General features: G+C 44.0%; 1 protein-coding gene and 1 long non-coding RNA gene across 2 annotated transcripts; one reads left to right on the forward strand and one right to left on the reverse strand.

Annotated features, from left to right (window-relative positions):
* Nucleotides 1–117: 117 nt before the first annotated feature.
* On the reverse strand, nucleotides 118–1,864 carry LOC308480651. Its single transcript, XR_013988189.1, has 3 exons — nucleotides 1,850–1,864; nucleotides 1,440–1,492; nucleotides 118–569 (listed from the first exon to the last, which is right to left on the reverse strand). It is a non-coding gene; the product is annotated as an uncharacterized lncRNA (long non-coding RNA).
* A 2,627-nt stretch (nucleotides 1,865–4,491) lies between these two features.
* TADA1 (transcriptional adaptor 1) lies at nucleotides 4,492–17,342 on the forward strand. Its single transcript, XM_081012295.1, has 8 exons — nucleotides 4,492–4,899; nucleotides 7,763–7,854; nucleotides 8,205–8,270; nucleotides 10,580–10,677; nucleotides 13,010–13,219; nucleotides 14,589–14,740; nucleotides 14,844–15,006; nucleotides 16,220–17,342. Exons 1-8 carry the CDS (start codon nucleotides 4,826–4,828, stop codon nucleotides 16,370–16,372), a joined length of 1,008 nt encoding a protein of 335 aa, XP_080868421.1. The 5' UTR covers nucleotides 4,492–4,825; the 3' UTR covers nucleotides 16,373–17,342.
* Nucleotides 17,343–17,354: the final 12 nt, after the last annotated feature.

Raw genomic sequence — 17,354 nt, forward strand, 5'->3', positions numbered from 1 at the left:
GGTAGATCCACTATTTAAATGTCTAATTCTCGTGCTCATAGTTGGTTAAACACGCTGTGATGATGGCAGGTGATAGATGCACAAGGTAGCAGCAACAGTACCCCTGGCACATACTTAGCAAGGTCCTAGTATGCTCGCTTCTTGCGAAAATTATGAAACGTATCAAATGTAAAGAAGAAAGGGTAAAATCAAACCCTTCAAGAGCAGGTAGACTAATCTGATGTCTACTGCATTTGGATTTTGCCTTTATTAAATAACCCCAACGGTTTCCCATATGTAAAGGAATAAAACCTCCTATTCAGTACAATAATGTTTTGTTCCTTCAAAACAGTCCTTCAAGGCGTGATGCCATATCCCATTGCAACTTCAAATAAAACCCCTCTTGAACTTGTCCTGAAGAGTTTGTACTTGGAAGACTGACCAAGTGATGCCAACTTCAGGAGAGTCTTGTTAGTTGTAGAGAACTTCTTGCTCCTTTTTGTCCAGAGATCATTTGCTGTGACATTTTTGGGTCTTGCTTCAAGTGTGTGGATTTTCTCTTCTTTGTCTTCCTCCGATGCTGAGGTCCTCTGCAGTAATGAGCACAAGGGAAAGATTAGCATTAACTACAGGGGCTGTAATGGGCCCTTTGTTTATCCTCATCAGTAGCTGAAACAAGAGAGCTAATGTGGTGTAGTGCAGGATTGGGCAACAGTTTTGGCCTGGCAGGTCAAATCTTGATCTCCATAATGATGCCAGGTGACTGACAAATGGGTGAACCAAGGAACTGATGCATAGGGACTTCTTTCTAGCCACAGGCATGACACCTACCCCACATCTAACATCACATATTATGTCAGTTGTGGGGTAGGTGGGTGTGGTTTGGAGAATACAGCCTTGCAGTTAAAATGGAGAGTTCTAGCTTACCAAATCTGACCCACAGGATAGAGGTTCCCCACTTTTGTTGCAGAGGTTGGTGTGTTGATCTGGACTCATGTTCAAATCCCCACTTAGCTCCCTAGGCAATATTGGGCCAGTAGGTATCTCTCAGTCCAACTTTTACCTCACAGGATTTTTATGAAAGTAAATGGCAGGGGGAAGAACATGTCTGTCACTTGGAGATCCTTGGAAGAAGGGCAGAAGATAAATGCACTAAATAAATAAAAACAGTCTATCGAATATTTCCATTATCTTGGATGACAAACAGTAGGAGAAGAGTTTTCCATTCTTCCCTTCCAGCCCCTTCTCTCTATGAACTGGACCCAAAGATTTTCATGCTTAAAGTAGACCCTTTGAAAGTGGAATTTAAATTAGTCTGGATCCGGTTTGTAGTAGGCCTGGGTTTAAACTACACAGGTCTTTCACAATTATAGCTAGTTGAGCTTTTATATCTGACTCCCTCTAGAAACGCCATTCCATACTATACAAAGTTGAACAACGATATAAGCAGCATAGGGTACCATGTTTTCAGGAACAGACTTCGCAGCTGGCGTGGCCAGGATTACAGTGGTACCTCGCAAGACGAATGCTTCGCAAGACGGAAAACTCGCAAAACGAAAGGGTTTTTGGTTTTTTGAGTTGCTTCGCAAGACGATTTTCCCTATGGGCTTGCTTCGCAAGACGGAAACGTCTTGCAAGTTTGTTTCCTTTTTCTTAAAACCGTTAATACAGTTGCAACTTGACTTCGAGGAGCAACTCATAGCACGCGGTGTGGTAGCCTTTTTTGAGGTTTTTGAAGACTTTGGTGATTTTTGAAGCTTTTCCAAAGCTTTTCCGACACCGAGCTTCGCAAGACGAAAAAAACCGCAAGACGAAAAAACTCGCGGAACGAATTAATTTCGTCTTGCGAGGCACCACTCTACTGGTACACTGAAGCAAGCGGACTGGCCTGTTACAAGACATAAGAAATACACTAGCAACTTCATTTGCATTTAGTGGCTGTTTTAGTCAAAGACAGTGTTGAAGAACGCAGGTGCCATTTAATAAAATAATTACTTAAATAATCTCAGATATCCCTGTCTTTCTGTCTTCACAACATGAGGGCTATTTCCATTGTTTCATATAACAGAATAAACCAGGGGTTGGCAAACTATGGCCCCGGTCGTCTCACGCACTATTGACCCATACACCACTAATCTGCTGCCACCAACCAGGTCCTCCCCGGTAAAATCACTTCAGCTTCAGTCAGGTTCTCAATTAATAAAAAAGAGTGTATTTTATTTCAGACACAAACAAACTTTTCCGGCATTCCAAACGTTACTCTTTACTTTCTTAGTCTTATTTCCCCCTCTCTATCTCTTCTACCTGCCCTCACTCAAGAACCCACGGCCCTAACTGTCTCTCTATTACCAACTGCCTACCAACTGCTTCTCCAACTGCCTTTCCCAACCAGCCAACCCACTAAAACCAACCAACTACCCACCAACAACTCCCAACAACAACTCAAACCTCGGGCTAAGCCCTTTTATACACAGGTAGGCTCCGCCTCCGGCTTTCCTATTGGTCTATATTTTTAACCCTATCTCTCCCCCCTGTTCAAACATTTTCTAAATGAACAGGCAAACGCCACAGCCTGCTTCTTGGGAGAAAAGCAATGACAAACCTGGACAGCATCTTAAAAAGCAGAGACATCACCTTGCCAACAAAGGTCCGTAGAGTTAAAGCTCTGGTTTTCCCAGTAGTGATGGATGGAAGTGAGAGCTGGACCATAAAGAAGGCTGATTGCCGAAGAATGGATGCTTTTGAATTATGGTGCTGGAGGAGACTCTTGAGAGTCCCATGGACTGCAAGAAGAACAAACCTCTCCCTTCTTAAGGAAATCAGCCCTGAGCGCTCACTGGAAGGACAGATTGTGAAGCTGAGGCTCCAATACTTTGGCCACCTCATGAGAAGAGAAGACTCCCTGGAAAAGACCCTGATGTTGGGAAAGATGGAGGGCACAAGGAGAAGGGGATGACAGAGGACGAGATGGTGGGACAGTGTTCTTGAAGCTACCAGCATGAGTTTGACCAAACTGTGGGAGGCAGTGGAAGACAGGAGTGCCTGGCGTGCTCTGGTCCAGGGGGTCACGAAGAGGCGGACACGACTAAACGACTAAACAAAAACAAAAGGTGCTGGAAGTTTGAGCTCTGTGAGGTTAATGCTGTGAACAAACTATAGTTCCCAGGAGTCTTTGGGGGAGACGCTGATGATGTGGATCAGATAATAACAACAATAACAACAATAATAACAATAATAATACGCTGAATTAATATGCCCCATCGTTCTGCCCGGACACTGAGGTCCAGCTCCGAGGGCCTTCTGGCGGTTCCCTCCCTGCAAGAAGCCAAGTTACAGGGAACCAGGCAGAGGGCCTTCTCGGTGGTAGCGTCCGCCCTGTGGAACGCCCTCCCATCAGATGTCAAGGAAATAAGCAACTATCCTACTTTTAAAAGAAGGCAGCCCTGTTTAGGGAAGTTTTTAATGTTTAATGCTGTATTGTGTTTTTAAGAGCAATGGATCCAAACTACAAGAAAGAAGATTCCACCTAAACATTAGGAAGAACTTCCTGACAGTAAGAGCTGTTCGGCAGTGGAATTTGCTGCCAAGGAGTGTGGTGGAGTCTCCTTCTTTGGAGGTCTTTAAGCAGAGGCTTGACAGCCATATATCAGGAGTGCTCTGATGGTGTTTCCTGCTTGGCAGGGGGTTGGACTCGATGGCCCTTGTGGTCTCTTCCAACTCTATGATTCTATGATTCTAATATTTGATTGGGAGCTGCCCTGAGTGGCTGGGGAAACCCAACCAGAAGGTCAGGGTATGAATAATAATAATTTATTATTATTATTATTATTATTATTATTATTATTATATCTGATCTGTAAGTTCAGTTCTGTGTTGCATGGATGAAGGGTGGCATATATTCATAAAATTTTACACCACTTAGTGGTTAAAAAACCCCGTCAAAATGGTTTATGAAAAGATAAAGCAAGAAAAAAGTTCACAACCATACTTTAAAACATATTTAAGTTAAAACACTAGAACAGTTTAAAATTACCTCAAAATATGAAGTCCCTCGGCTGAGATGCAGAGCTGGCCAGCTTTGATATTTTTTTTTGATATTTTCTAATCTGCTTCAGGGGCTGGAAATGTATTTTGCCCAACCAGAGGTGCTCAGGTTGTGGGGAATTGTTGGCACCACCTAAAGGTAAGAGCTTTTTGCATATGGCGCACATGCATTTGGGCCGCTTGGGGCTTGGCACATCACAAAGAGCAATGTAACATTGAAGTGTTTAGTGTTTCTTATCTCTTAAAAATCATAAAGATGTTTTTTAGGAGTGGGAATGTTTTCTGCCACATTTTGATTAAAAGCTGTCTGCCAGTTGCTAGATAAAATTACTTTGTGGCCACTTGGCTGTCCCTGCAATATGATCTGAATTTTGCCCTTCTACCTATTAGCAGGTGTGACTTCAGAACATATTCCGGCTACATCCAAGAACAGCAGCCCCGAACCCTTGTTTCCTCCGCACCCAGCTTCCCTCCACTTTATGACTCCAGCCACCACCTAGGAAGGTGGGAAACTCTCCTCATTTGGAGGTTCATTAAGCAGATATGGAGGTTTGAGTTGAGATCCCTGCATCGCAGGGGGTTGGACTAGATGACCCTCGAGTCCCTCCCAGCTCTACGATTCTTTGATTCGATGCTAGTCAGAGGCAGCAAGTCACTCTGGGCGCGCGAGAGGAGCGGAGGAATTACGGCCGGCAGCTGCGAAACCAAAAAGCAAACGGAATCCGTCAAGGATCGTCTCTGAGGTTGGCGCGCGGGGCCGGCCGGCCAAAGCGGAGCGGGCGGGCGGGCGGCGCCCGGAGCCATGGCGACCTACGTGAGCGAGCTGGAGGCGGCCAAGAAGAACCTGAGCGAGGCTTTGGGCGAGAACGTGAAGCAGTGAGTGAGGAGCGGGGCCCTTTCACCTTCTGTCTCTCGGCCCCTCCGGCCGCTTAGCCGCCGCGCCCTGCGCCAGGGGCCTAGTAGGCCGTGCCCGAGCGCCGGCCTCGATTTGTCCCGCGCACCCGCGGGGCGGGCGTTGCCGGGGCGGCTCACCAATGGGTGGGTGGACGGGCGGCTCCTGCCCGAGTCCTTCCGCGGCCCCCGACCCCAGCTCGCTTCGGGGCGCGCCTCCCCACATTCTCATTTCTTTGTTCCGGCCCGCCGATATCTCGCTCCAGAAACGCCCGGCATCAAAGTGGCGTCGAGCGGAAAGAGCGGCGGCCTTTCGTTTTATGTTCTCGTTTTATTTATTTCATAACATTTATATACTGCTTCACCGTACGAAAAGCAAACAAACCGAACCTCCCAGCGGTCTAGGGAAAAGAGAATGAAATCGAGGGGAATTCACAACCCGACTTACTTAAAAGTGAAAACACCAGCAGAATGGATCAAAATTCACTTCAGCATTTCCAAACGTTTGGGTCCAAACAGGTGTGTTTTGAGCAGGTGCAGAAGAGCGCAGCCTGCTCGGTCTCCAGAGGCGGGGAGTTCCAAAGGCCACGCTCCCCAATCAGGGTCCCACACATGCGGAATGGGTCTTATGGGCACCAGCAGTTGTGCCGATTCCACCAGCTGAAGCTGGCAAGCAGGTGCATGTGAAGGGATCTCTCAAGGTGGTTTAACAAAAAAAGATGAAAACAATAAAAAACAGCACTTACCTTTTTTTTACAACCCTAATTAAAAACACACCCAGAGAGAGAGAGGCAGAGAACCAAAATGGAATAGACTATGAAACTCACACAAACTTTCTAAACATCTGGGTAAAGGTAAAGGGACCCCTGACCATTAGGTCCAGTTGTGGCCGACTCTGGTTGGGGCGCTCATCTCCACACGGAAACGCCATTTACCTTCCCGCCGGAGCGGTACCTATTTATCTACTGGCACTTTGACGTGCTTTTGAACAGCTAGGTTGGCAGGAGCAGGGACCGGGCAACGGCTCACCCCGTCGCAGGGATTCGAACCACCGACCTTCTGATTGGCAAGCCCTAGGCTCTGTGGTTTAGACCACAGCGCCACCCGCTTCCCTAAACATCTGGGCAGGCTTGTCTAATAGAATAGGAATATCTAAATAAGAGCACAGTGCCCTGTGCTGGAGAGAATATAAACCTTGCAGGGCCATGAGGCAAGGTGAGGTGACCACCTCGGGTGGCAGGATCTGCAAGGGTAGCAGATGTGGCCTCCAAGGAATGCATTGCCCACTGCCACAGTGGCAGAAACAGCTGCATCTACAGAGGAGCATTTTGTAGTTCATCTCGGGGGCCAAAAGCTCAAGGACCACTCTTCTCTTCTTTTTATAATAGAATGGGGAAATTTATTGAACTATTTGAAGACACACTGTAAACAAATTAAAACATTAGTGGGACTGATATAGAAACGTGCAGTAAGAGACAATTAAGGGGAAGATAAGGAAAAATTTGTAAATATATTTTAATTGGATATGCAGTAATAAAAATATGAAATAAATAACCTCAGAAAGGAGGGAAGGGAAGTCGAGGGGGAAGTAAATTAAATTTGTAAAGATTCGGTTTTTCTTGTCAAAATATTTGTAAAAGCTGAAAATAAAATTATAAATAATTTTATTGGACCGGCCCTGAAGCCCTGGGATAAGCTTGTTTGAGTTGCCTCAATATTTCAAAGAACACATGGTATATAGGGGAAAGGGGTAGGTGGGAAAGGTGAAGCTAGTTTCTACTTTCTGTGATGCCCAATGTAACATTTGTAAGCTTATGTAATATTTTGTGTTTCAGCTAATATTGTTTAATGCCAATTTAAACTGGTTGCTGGTTAATTGCCTTGATCTTCCTGCTGGCATTCGTCCGTAGACAGATTTTCTTGTTGCAGCTTAATATATATTTAAAACAAAACAGACAAGAATTACTAGGGCAGAGATCTACCAGCCCTTCACTGAATTGAAATGCCCAGAATTATTATTTTTTAGGGGGGCAGTACATGACGGTGGGGTGGGGGAGAGGCAGTTGTGACAAAGTCAGCTATGGGTTGTAATGCAGACCAGTTGTTGAAAGACCACCTACCTTTTTTATTTTTCTCCCGGGGCGGTGGGGCGAGCAGGCAAAGAAGAGAAGTCCTCCCCCTAAAAAATGGCCAACAAGTTCCAGTACCTCTTTTTCTAAAAAAGAAACAAAGCCCTTAATATAACCATGGCTTAATTGCAAAGAACACAATTTTTAATTACCCCAGGGGAAGCATTGAAAAAAGCCAACATAAATTGAACCACTTCCATGGCGATTTCCAGCTGCTTTCTTTGGATTGTCTAATTAGTACACATAGGATTATGCTGGAGCCAGGCACTTAAGGTGTAAAATTCGACTTTATTATTTTCAGATTGAGTATTGCAGTTACATAATTTTCCAAAGTGCTATGTTCTGTTTCCAGGCTCTGATATTCAACAGAGAGTCCTGATGGTCAAATTGTTCCTTAAATTTATTACCGGTAACTCTGATTGAAGTTCTGCTCGTCTTTGGACTAGATAACCCCTGAGGTTCCTCCAATGCAGTGGTGGCCAAACTTGGCCCTCCAGCTGTTTTTGGACTACAACTCCCATCATCCCTAGCTAACAGGACCAGTGGTCAGGGATGATGGGAATTGTAGTCCCCAAACAGCTGGAGGGCCAAGTTTGGCCACCACTGCTCTAATGTATGAAACTGCATGATAGTCTCTCCTAAAGGGTTGAAGAGGGAAAGCGTAGATTGTTGAGAAGCAAAGGCTAGGATTGAGGGTACAATATTTATATATTTCACAGATACTGGGCTAATTTGAAGCTGTGGTTTAAGCAAAAGATCAGCAAAGAAGAGTTTGACCTAGAAGCGCGGAGGCTCCTCACACAAGACAATGGTAAGAAAACTTTATGTGAGTTGCTCTATGTGGCTTCCATGAATCTCATGCTGAACTTGGGGGTTAGCTGCAATACTGTACAGTAATGACATGATTCGGCTATGAGCAGGCCATGGGGTGGGTTGAACTATAGGGCACTGAAATGGCACCATGATCAATGAAGACAATGTTTAGCCACCCCTTTGGTTTCTGAGATTGCGTCAGGCATTACTCAAGCACCTCCAGTTCTGTATCTAGTTCAGGACTTGCTGTGTAGACTCAAGGGGCATCTTCCATGCTACTATATGATGCTGAGGCAAGTGCAAGATGGCTTGCTGACATCTTTATGTGGACTTCTTTTCTTTTGGCAGTCCATTCTCACAATGACTTCCTGTTGGCTATTCTCACACGATGCCAGATCTTGGTTTCTGCACCTGGTAAGTCTACTGTAAAAACGCTCATGCACCTGGACTTTAGGAGAAAGAGCTGTAGTGTGTTTACTTCAGCAGCAATTCTAATATTCATTTTAGTATGGTTAGATGCATGCTGAGTCTGTTTTACCATATTGGCCTGAATATAAGCCTCACTTGTTTCCAAAATTCTTACCCTGAAAAGTTAAAGTGTGGCTTATATTCGCAACCTTATGGTATGCAGCCAGGAGCGCAGGGCAAACAGCGCCAGGAGTGTGGCAAAGTGGTGCCCGCCCTACATGTAGTCCCCCATCCTCTCCCCCAAGGTCGGGAAGGGAGAGAGCGAGGAAGGGGAAAGGCCACCGGCAACGCAGCGCAGCTCCCCGCTCCCCCCCCCCCCCCGTATGCAGCCAGGAGCAGCGAGGGATAGAGCGGCTTATATTTGGGTATATTTTCTTTTTTTCTTTCCCAGCCTCCAATTTTAAAGGTGCGGTTTATATTCAGGTGCTGCTTATATTCGGGCCAATACGGTAAAAACCAATAGAGCTGCTTCCTTCCCAAAATAGCATTTTTGAAACCTGGAAATATATATATATTTCATTATTGTAAAGTGACATTGGCAGGGATCTTAAGGATGCTATTGATAAGTAACTTCAGTAGCAGATGTGTACTGCAGAATGAATAGACCCAGGAAAGTGGGGCACATATGAACAGAGGAGGGACCCTGAAGTTTTCATATTAAGCCTTGGCACTGGAGTTGGAATGAAGCACACAGAAGCAGCATTCATTTTCTCTCTGTGGTTTTTTAAATAGGACAGTTGTAGCTATTCCTAGAATGCTTCCTTAGGCTGCCTCACCATAAATATCTGCAAATAGGCAAAGGTGATATCAAACTTGATTGACTGATTGGAAGACCAACAGTTCCCCCCCTACCCACGATTACAGCTGTGATCATTGCACTGTGATCATTGGGTCAGGTACCTCAGATCTTTGGGTACCTGTACTTTTTCCTGCCTTTCTCTCAGGCCTCCTCACCTGGGGATGCAGGTAGATTGCTCACCAAATCTCTCTATCCGCCGCCTCCTCCTCCCTTTCCATGACTCTGAGGCTTAAAAGCCCCCAGAAGAAACTGGAGACTTTCATCCTCTCATCAGCCCCACGCATGACAAGTGCAAACCATCTGGGTTGATTTCTCTTTGAGCTAATTGTGAGCAGTCTGCCAGCTTCATCATAACCCTGTACAGTGGGACTAATAGGTCTGAGCAGCATACCTAGTTCATAGGAACAGGTTGAAATGCCCATATTTTGCTTGTCTTAAGATTAAAGAAACCTTATGTTGAGCATAACTTACACAGTAAAGTCAGAATAGTGGAAGCAACACATTCATAAGCACATTTACTTGAAATGAAAGTAAGTGTGCTTGAGACTGCAGTGTTAAATGTTTTTCAGAATTCCGTTTCAGAAGTACAAGTCTGATCCCGAATGTTTTGGAAAAAAAGACTTGCCTTGATTCTGTCTAATTGGGTAGATTTGTGAGCTGCCACACTCAGAACATTCTCCAGAAGTCCTTCAGGGAGTAAGGTGGAAGACCTATTGTGAAAGTGATTAAAGTACAGTTTGGAGCTTGCAAGAGAAGACGACAATTTGCTCTTCTTTGACTCACAACAGATTATCATTAGTCAAGGGGGTCTATTTTTATCTCTCTTCAAAAATGCTTTTGTTATGCCCTGAAGCAGCACACTCTTATTTATCAAGTGTCACTGAGATTCATGTTCTGTCTCTGTGTAATCATTGCTCTTCCATGTCCATGGAGTTCTTGCCACAATATGGTACTGTAGGGAGCCCTGGTGGTCTTGTGCTTCCCCTGGTTCTCCTCACCCCAGCTTTCTAGCAGTTGCACTCTCATCAGGGTAACCCTGCTGTGTTCCTCATTTTGCCAAACTTTGTGCTGGACTTCAAACTTTATGCTGCAAAGTGTTGTTTTAAAGTATGCCATTCTTCAGCATCACAACCAGTTAAGTGCCCCACTGATGTAAGTAATGTATAAACACATAATAAAAAGGAGTCCTTTTGCTCCAGAGAGCACACTATAAAATATATTGACTGTGGTTCAGAGACATGAGTGTGATGCTGGGTGTGAGTAGCAGAAAATAGCTCAGCCCAGAAAAGTGGAAACTGTGGTTTGGGAAGCTGAGGTTGCTGGAGTAGAGCATAAGCAACCTCTGGCACTTGTGATAGACTGTGATGACCAGGATATTTAAATTGGACAGGGTGCAATGGAGGTTTAGATCCTTGCCAAATCTAAGACTTACTGTTTTCTTCTTTTCCATTTCCAGAGGGTGCTGGCTCTTTGCCATGGACAGGAGGTTCTGCAACAAAACCAGGGAAGCCCAAGGGGAAGAAAAAGTTTTCCTCCGTTCGGCAGAAGTTTGATGTAAGTTTGTCCATTCTTACGTGCATTAGAAAGAGGAAAACTAAGCCTAGATGTTGGAAATCAACATGATAAGAAATGCAGAGCTGCTATCATAAATAGCAGCCCCAGCTCAAGTTCCTGACACACTCTCCAAACCTTTAGTACAGTTCACCAGGCGCATCACTACACTGTGCATTTCCACACCTCCACCAGTGGTAGCCACTGAGGTGGTTTAGCAGTGTGGAAACGTTTCAGATAATGATGTTGGGAGAGCAGAAGGGAAGAACTCAACCTGGGACTGGAATTTTGGCCAACAGTTACTTGGCAGACTTCTTAGAATTTTTTTTAAAAAATATGAATACCCCACTTTTTGCCATTCACAAAGGAGTTGCTGAAAGTGGCATACAAATGAAATGCAAACACAAAAGCAACAATGACCCAACTATTAGAATACAAGTTATGAAGCCAGAAACAGCAGCTGAAAGCAAACACCAAAAGAGCAGCACCAGCAACTGATACAGTTGAGTAGCAATAAAATCAACAGTGGAACAGGTGCCACTTAATAACCATTCTGTATTTGTAAGAACTCAGTCTTTTAGTGTGGCAGCACCTGCTCTCTGGAACTCCCTGCCTATTGGTATCAGGCAGGTGCTTTCACTGTACTCTTTTGGGTACTTGCTAAAACATTTTTTTAAGACAATCCTATCCAGATGCTTAGGAAATTGATGTGAGTTTTAATCTGTATTTAGTATATTGTTATTTTAAAAGTCTTAAATAATTGTTGTTAACTTTTCTTATTGATTTATCTTTTTTGTAAACCATTTTGAGATTATTTTACAATCAAGTGGTGTATAAATTGTATGAAATAAAATAAATAAAAGCTTGTTTTAAAAGGAAAGTTTTCAGTTGCTGGCAGAACACAAATAAAGGGGAAGATAACCTCTTGGGGCAGGGAGTTCTACATATGAGGTACCACTGCAGCAGAAGCCCTCAGAAGGCCGTCAGTGGCACACATAAGAGAGATGCAACAGCCAACCTTAAAGGACAGGCAAATTTGCATAGTGTAATTTCAAAGGCTTTTGCATGAGCTTGGATGGAGGAGGAAAAGGGAAGCAGAAGAGCAGAATAGCTTAGGGAGCCAGTAGATGTCATTATTAGCAGCAGTTCTAAAGATGTATGCGTATTAAAGACGCACCTTCCAACATGCCAAGTCATGCTTTGCCTCTTCTGGTTTTTGAGGTGTCTTCTGATACAATTTTAATATTATAAATCTCTTCTCCACAAGCATGAAGATAGGGACTCTGAAAAGTGCAAGTGAGATTAATGAGAAACAATATTCTCTGCTTTTGGTGCAAAGAATGTGCTCTCAACTATGGAGGCTACGTGAAGGGAATTATGTTCAATTCAAAAGTAGAAACATTACAATATTTTTTGTTTTATTAATTCCTTTTTTAAAAACAAACACTAAAAATACCCTACAAATTGCTTACAAAATCAGCATAACCATCCATATGGTTAAAATTGGTAGAGTGCTATCTTATACTCAAATAAATGGGAAAAAATGCTCAAGAGGCCTCTTGTCTTTCACAACTTGCAACTAAGAAGTTTATTTAATGTGCAAATATATAAAAGAGGCTTAGACAGAAGAAGATTGTTTTGAGAATTAGTTACACAATAGACTGAATAGCTGAATAGACTAAACTCATGTACAGTGGTACCTATGGTTGCGAACGGGATCTGTTCCGGAGGCCTGTTCGCAACATGAAAAGAGCGCAACCCGCAGTGGTGCGTCTGCGCATGCGCGGGTTGCGATTCGTCGCTTATGCGCATGACGTCATTTTGCGCGTCTGCGCATACGCGAGCGCAAAACCCAGAAGTAACCCTTTCCGGTAATTCCGGGTCGCCGTGGGACATAACCTGAAAGAACGTAACATGAAGCAGACGTAACATGAGGTATGACTGTATAAACGTACATGCTACTGATAAAATTGCAAAAACATGATAAGAATGCATACATAAATAAACTGGGTAGGAATAATTGTGAAATGCCCAGTAAGAAGTTGGATACCACACCATTTTGTGTATTTCTGTGGAGCTGCAGATGTGATCTATATCCTTAAGAGTTCAATCCTATATGCACTTATCCCAGAGTGTGTACTGTTGAACTCTGTAGGGCTTTCTTCATGTATAGGATTGCAGTTTAGGGGGCTGCTATGATGAAATAATGTGTTTAATTTCTCTTATCTCTCTGAAGTCTTAAGAAAGTGGCAGGTTATGTGTCCAAATGGAACATTATTTAATCTCGCTCAGTGTTTTAGCTTAGACAGCTGAAATGTATTGTTATACTTAACAGCACCGATTCCAGCCTCAGAATCCATTATCTGGAGCTCAGCAGTTTGTGGCCAAGGACCCCCAAGAAGATGATGATCTGAAGCTTTGTTCACATACAATGATGCTTCCCACTTGGGGCCAGCTGGAGGGAAGGATGATTGTCACTGCTTATGAGCACGGACTGGATAATGTCACTGAAGAGGCAGTGACAGTTGTTGTCTATGCTGTGGAGGTGAGATAACACAGAAGGAAAAATGTGGTCCTGGTTTTGCTGTGTATGTATGGTATGGAATTAAAACTAGCTATCACTATAGAAATAAGCAAAACAGATACCCACAAATCAAAACAAAAAACAAAACAAAACAAAACCAGCCTTTGCAAGCATATATGATAGCACTTTTGGTGTTTTTTCTCAGAGTATGAGTAAGGCAGGCTGAGCTTTTTCTGTAACTCTGCTGGCATACAAACTTGGACTTTATAAAGCATTTAATACTGGCTTAAGTGCTGAATGAAAGAAAACAAAGCCATATCTGGTTCTGATGAAAATCTGACTCCCTGCCTTGGATTTCTAAGCATCTCAACCTTTTTGCTTTCTCTCTCTCTCTCTCTCTCTCTCTCTCTCTCTCTCTCTTTTAGCTCTTAGTTGTACATATGTGCATTGGCCATGATCCAAAGTTCAACCAGGCTCTACCACACTCACAAGTACAGGGACTGATTTGCCTTCTCCTTTTTTGTGATGATTCAGTATGAATACAGAGAAGAGGCATCACCTATGTGAGCATTAGGCCTGTGATTTGCAAAAAGTGTCTGCAGAATTGAGGACCTTATGCTTGTTTCTCACATGCCTACCCCATTCAGATATAAAACAGAATGAAGGGGCTTGCATCCTGCATCAGACTGTGGGTGAGGGTAATTGAACCCTTCTCCCCCTGAGGTTCCCATTCTCTTTGCTTCAGGCACCTCTGGAAGTGAGCTGGGCTGGAGGATAAAGGAGTGTGGGTAACAGATTGTGAGGGAGTGAAGTTGGGGAAGTAAAGATGGGGATACATCTCCCCTAGTCTATTATCTGCTTTTGATGTTAACCTTGGGGCCACTATTTCTTCTGCTCCTCCCTGCCTTTATAGTGGAACACGGCAAACATGAATTAGCAAAAGTTCCCAAGAGCCCTTAATCTAAAGGGCTTATGTCAGTGTCCAGCAACTCTAGTTCCAGTGCCGCCAGTCCAATAACTCTGGCCACCCCTCCTCATTTCAGTTATGAGTCAGAGTCCCTGTTGTTGCTTAGAGTGGGGGTCCTGACACTAAGTCTGCCAGGGTCATCTTCTTAGGAGATAAGTTGTGTAGATTTGGATCAGGCTGATGTGTGGCTATGCTAATGAGATGCACTGATTCCCTGGGTTGCTTCTGGGTAACAATTCAGTCTGCAGTTTCTTTGGCAGACTTGACAGTGCAGGGCATAAAGCTCTGCAGCCTGACCAGTGGGTGTTCTGGTTTCAGGCCTGGGTGTCGTGCAGTATTTACAATGTAATGATCACAGGACGGGAACTGGAAGTTGTTCTTGGTACTCATCATGAGCAGTAAATATGAGTTCTATCTCTGCAGAAGCATCTTAAGGATATCCTTGCATCTATAATATCAAGGAGAAAGGCCTACCGTCTCAGAGATGGTCACTTCAAGTATGCCTTTGGAAGCAATGTGAACCCACAGCCTTATCTGAAGAATAGTGTTATTGCTTACAACAACTTAACTGAGTGGTAAGAAAGTACCTATTTTAATGTGGTGCAGGACAGAACTTTAGAATATGAAACTAGCGTTTTTCATTCATTCCTCTTTCCCTCCCTATTTCTCTTTTTCTAGCCCTCCCACATGCTTAGCTCCCCCTCCTGGTCAAAACCTTGCTTCCCACCCACCTCCTGATGATGCTGAGCAGCAAGCAGCCCTACTCCTAGCATGTTCTGGGGACACCTCTCCAGCCACTCTGCCACCAGTCAACATGTATGACCTCTTCGAAGCTCTGCAGGTAACTTCCTTATTCTGCTAGTTAGCTTGGCTTGGAGAGAGTGTTTTCTGGCAAAAGCCCAACATAAGTAACCTTGGGACTGTAGGAAGGAAATGCTCTTTTCTGTATAAGTGCATATGCACTACATAAACTTCCAGGTTGTATCTAGCTGTTAACCCAGCAACTGTTTTAGATTTTCCAGCGAACTAAATTTAATTTCCTACTGAAGCTCCCAAAATTTAGGCAAACAGGCCCAGTCCCCACTCTATGTACTTCTGATCTTACATACACTTATCAAGCCATCATTCTATGAATCACAATCATTATCGGACAGGGCAACAACTCACTTTTTAGCTATGCATGTTGTGTAACACGTGGCCATATTCACCTTACCGTTCTTGGTACAGTAATTCCCAACTGTATGCTAGGAACATAGGAAGCCGCCCTATTCTGAGTCAGACTAACATTCTATCTAACTCAGTGCTGTCTACAGTGACTGACAGCAGAAGTCCAGGATTTCTGACAGGGGCCCCTCGCAGCCCTAACTGTAGATGCTGGGGACTGAACACGAGACCTTCTGTGTGCAGAGCATACATTCTGCCCTTCCCTAAAAGAAGGATGCATATCTTGAGAAATTAATTAGCACATGCATCAAACACTTTGTCCCTTGAACTGGGGATCTTGAAAGACCTACATTGGCTCCCAGTACGTTTCTGAGCACAATTCAAAGTGTTGGTGTTGACCTTTAAAGCCCTAAACGGCCTCAAAGCCCCAGTAGACCTGAAGGAGCGTCTCCACCCCCATTGTTCTGCCCGGACGCTGAGGTCCAGCGCCGAGGGCCTTCTGGCGGTTACCTCATTGCGAGAAGCAAAGCTACAGGGAACCAGGCAGAGGGCCTTCTTGGTAGTGGCACCCGCCCTGTGGAACACCCTCCCACCAGATGTCAAAGCGATAAACAACTACCTGACATTCAGAAGACATCTTAAGGCAGCCCTGTTCAGGGAAGTTTTTAATGTGTGACATTTTAGTGTATTTTGGGTCTCTGTGGAAGCCACCCAGAGTGGCTGGGGAGACCCAGCCAGATGGGCGGGGTACAAATAAATGATGATGATGATGATTATGTAGTGTATGAAGCACTAAGAATAAGAAACACACAATTAGTTCCAGTTGGACATTTTAGGCCTTTTAAGTTGAGAATATGTTGCTAACAAAATTCCTCATATGTAACCTGTAGGTCCACCGAGAAGTGGTTCCTGCACACACAGTCTATGCCCTCAATATTGAAAGGATCATCTTGAAGCTCTGGCACCCAAACCACGAGGAGCTGCAGCAGGACAAGATCCATCGGCAGCGGCTGGCTGCAAAGGAAGGACTCCTGACATGCTGAGGCAGAAGCAGTGGCCAGTGCTGACGATCGGCTGGGCTGGTATCTCCTGGACCTGCCGGTTGGGCATTTTGATTTTGGGATCACAGGACTTGCATTATTGTGCCAGCTTTCCCAAGTGGAAATGTGGACTTCTTTCCTATGGAAATATTACTTTGTGCTTGCTTCTAGAAAGGATAAAAGAGCAGTGCCTCAGCAATGCTTATGCTTTGCCTGGGCACCCTCTTTTAATCACAGTGCACGGCAGTCATTCCAAAAATAGTTTTGTGTCACTGTGGAAAAGGAAAGTGACATTGTTTGCTGTGGAGAACCTGTTCCTGTTATTATTCCCTTCATGGAATGAAGGATTGTGGCCAGAGATTGACAGAGGCTGGTTCTTAGAGTTGCCAAGTTTTAGGGCTGCAGTTTGAGCCGCTGCCCTGGGCTGCCTTTGCAATTATAGCAAAGAGCTTTGTACATAGCAAAGAGCTTTTGTGTTGGGTTTATATAATGTATGACAAAAGGGAAAAATATTGATCCACATTAATAAAATTGGTTGTAAGACAATTCTCATAAAAGAGAATCTTTTTATCTCATTTTTTTGTTTCAAATTTGAGTTTTGTTCAAGTAAAACATCAACAGCCAGTCTCCCAGCTACTGTCAGAGTGGCAAATCACCAGTGCATTCCCTTGAACATTAATTTTTCATTACAGTGTTGCTGAAAAGTAATTTAAGCATAGAGAGTTCATAAAACCAAATGTGCTAGACTGCCCCAAATTAGCCATGTTGCCTTTCAGCACTATTGTTAGATTTATTTGCAAGCAAGTCTCACTGATTTCAATGGAACATGCTTCCATCAGCCTTTCAGCCCAAACCGTGTGTATGTTAGCTCAGAAGTAAGTGCCACTAAGTTCAGTGTGGCTTAATTCTCAGTACACATGCATAGAATTAAAAGTTTTGCTCTTGATCCCCATTAAACAGGTGGGAATTTGAAGCTTGGTAATAG

This window comes from Podarcis pityusensis, assembly GCF_964106645.2.
Source record: "Podarcis pityusensis genome assembly, chromosome: 6".
Lineage (NCBI taxonomy): Eukaryota > Metazoa > Chordata > Lepidosauria > Squamata > Lacertidae > Podarcis > Podarcis pityusensis.

What these genes read in the sequence shown, in the direction of transcription:
- TADA1 (XM_081012295.1), top strand. Translation starts at nt 4,826, where the DNA reads ATGGCGACCTACGTGAGCGAGCTGGAGGCGGCCAAGAAGAACCTGAGC. An exon ending in TTGGGCGAGAACGTGAAGCA is followed by an intron (nt 4,900 to 7,762) that starts GTGAGTGAGGAG and finishes TATATTTCACAG; the next exon opens with ATACTGGGCTAATTTGAAGC. An exon ending in TACAACAACTTAACTGAGTG is followed by an intron (nt 14,741 to 14,843) that starts GTAAGAAAGTAC and finishes CTCTTTTTCTAG; the next exon opens with CCCTCCCACATGCTTAGCTC.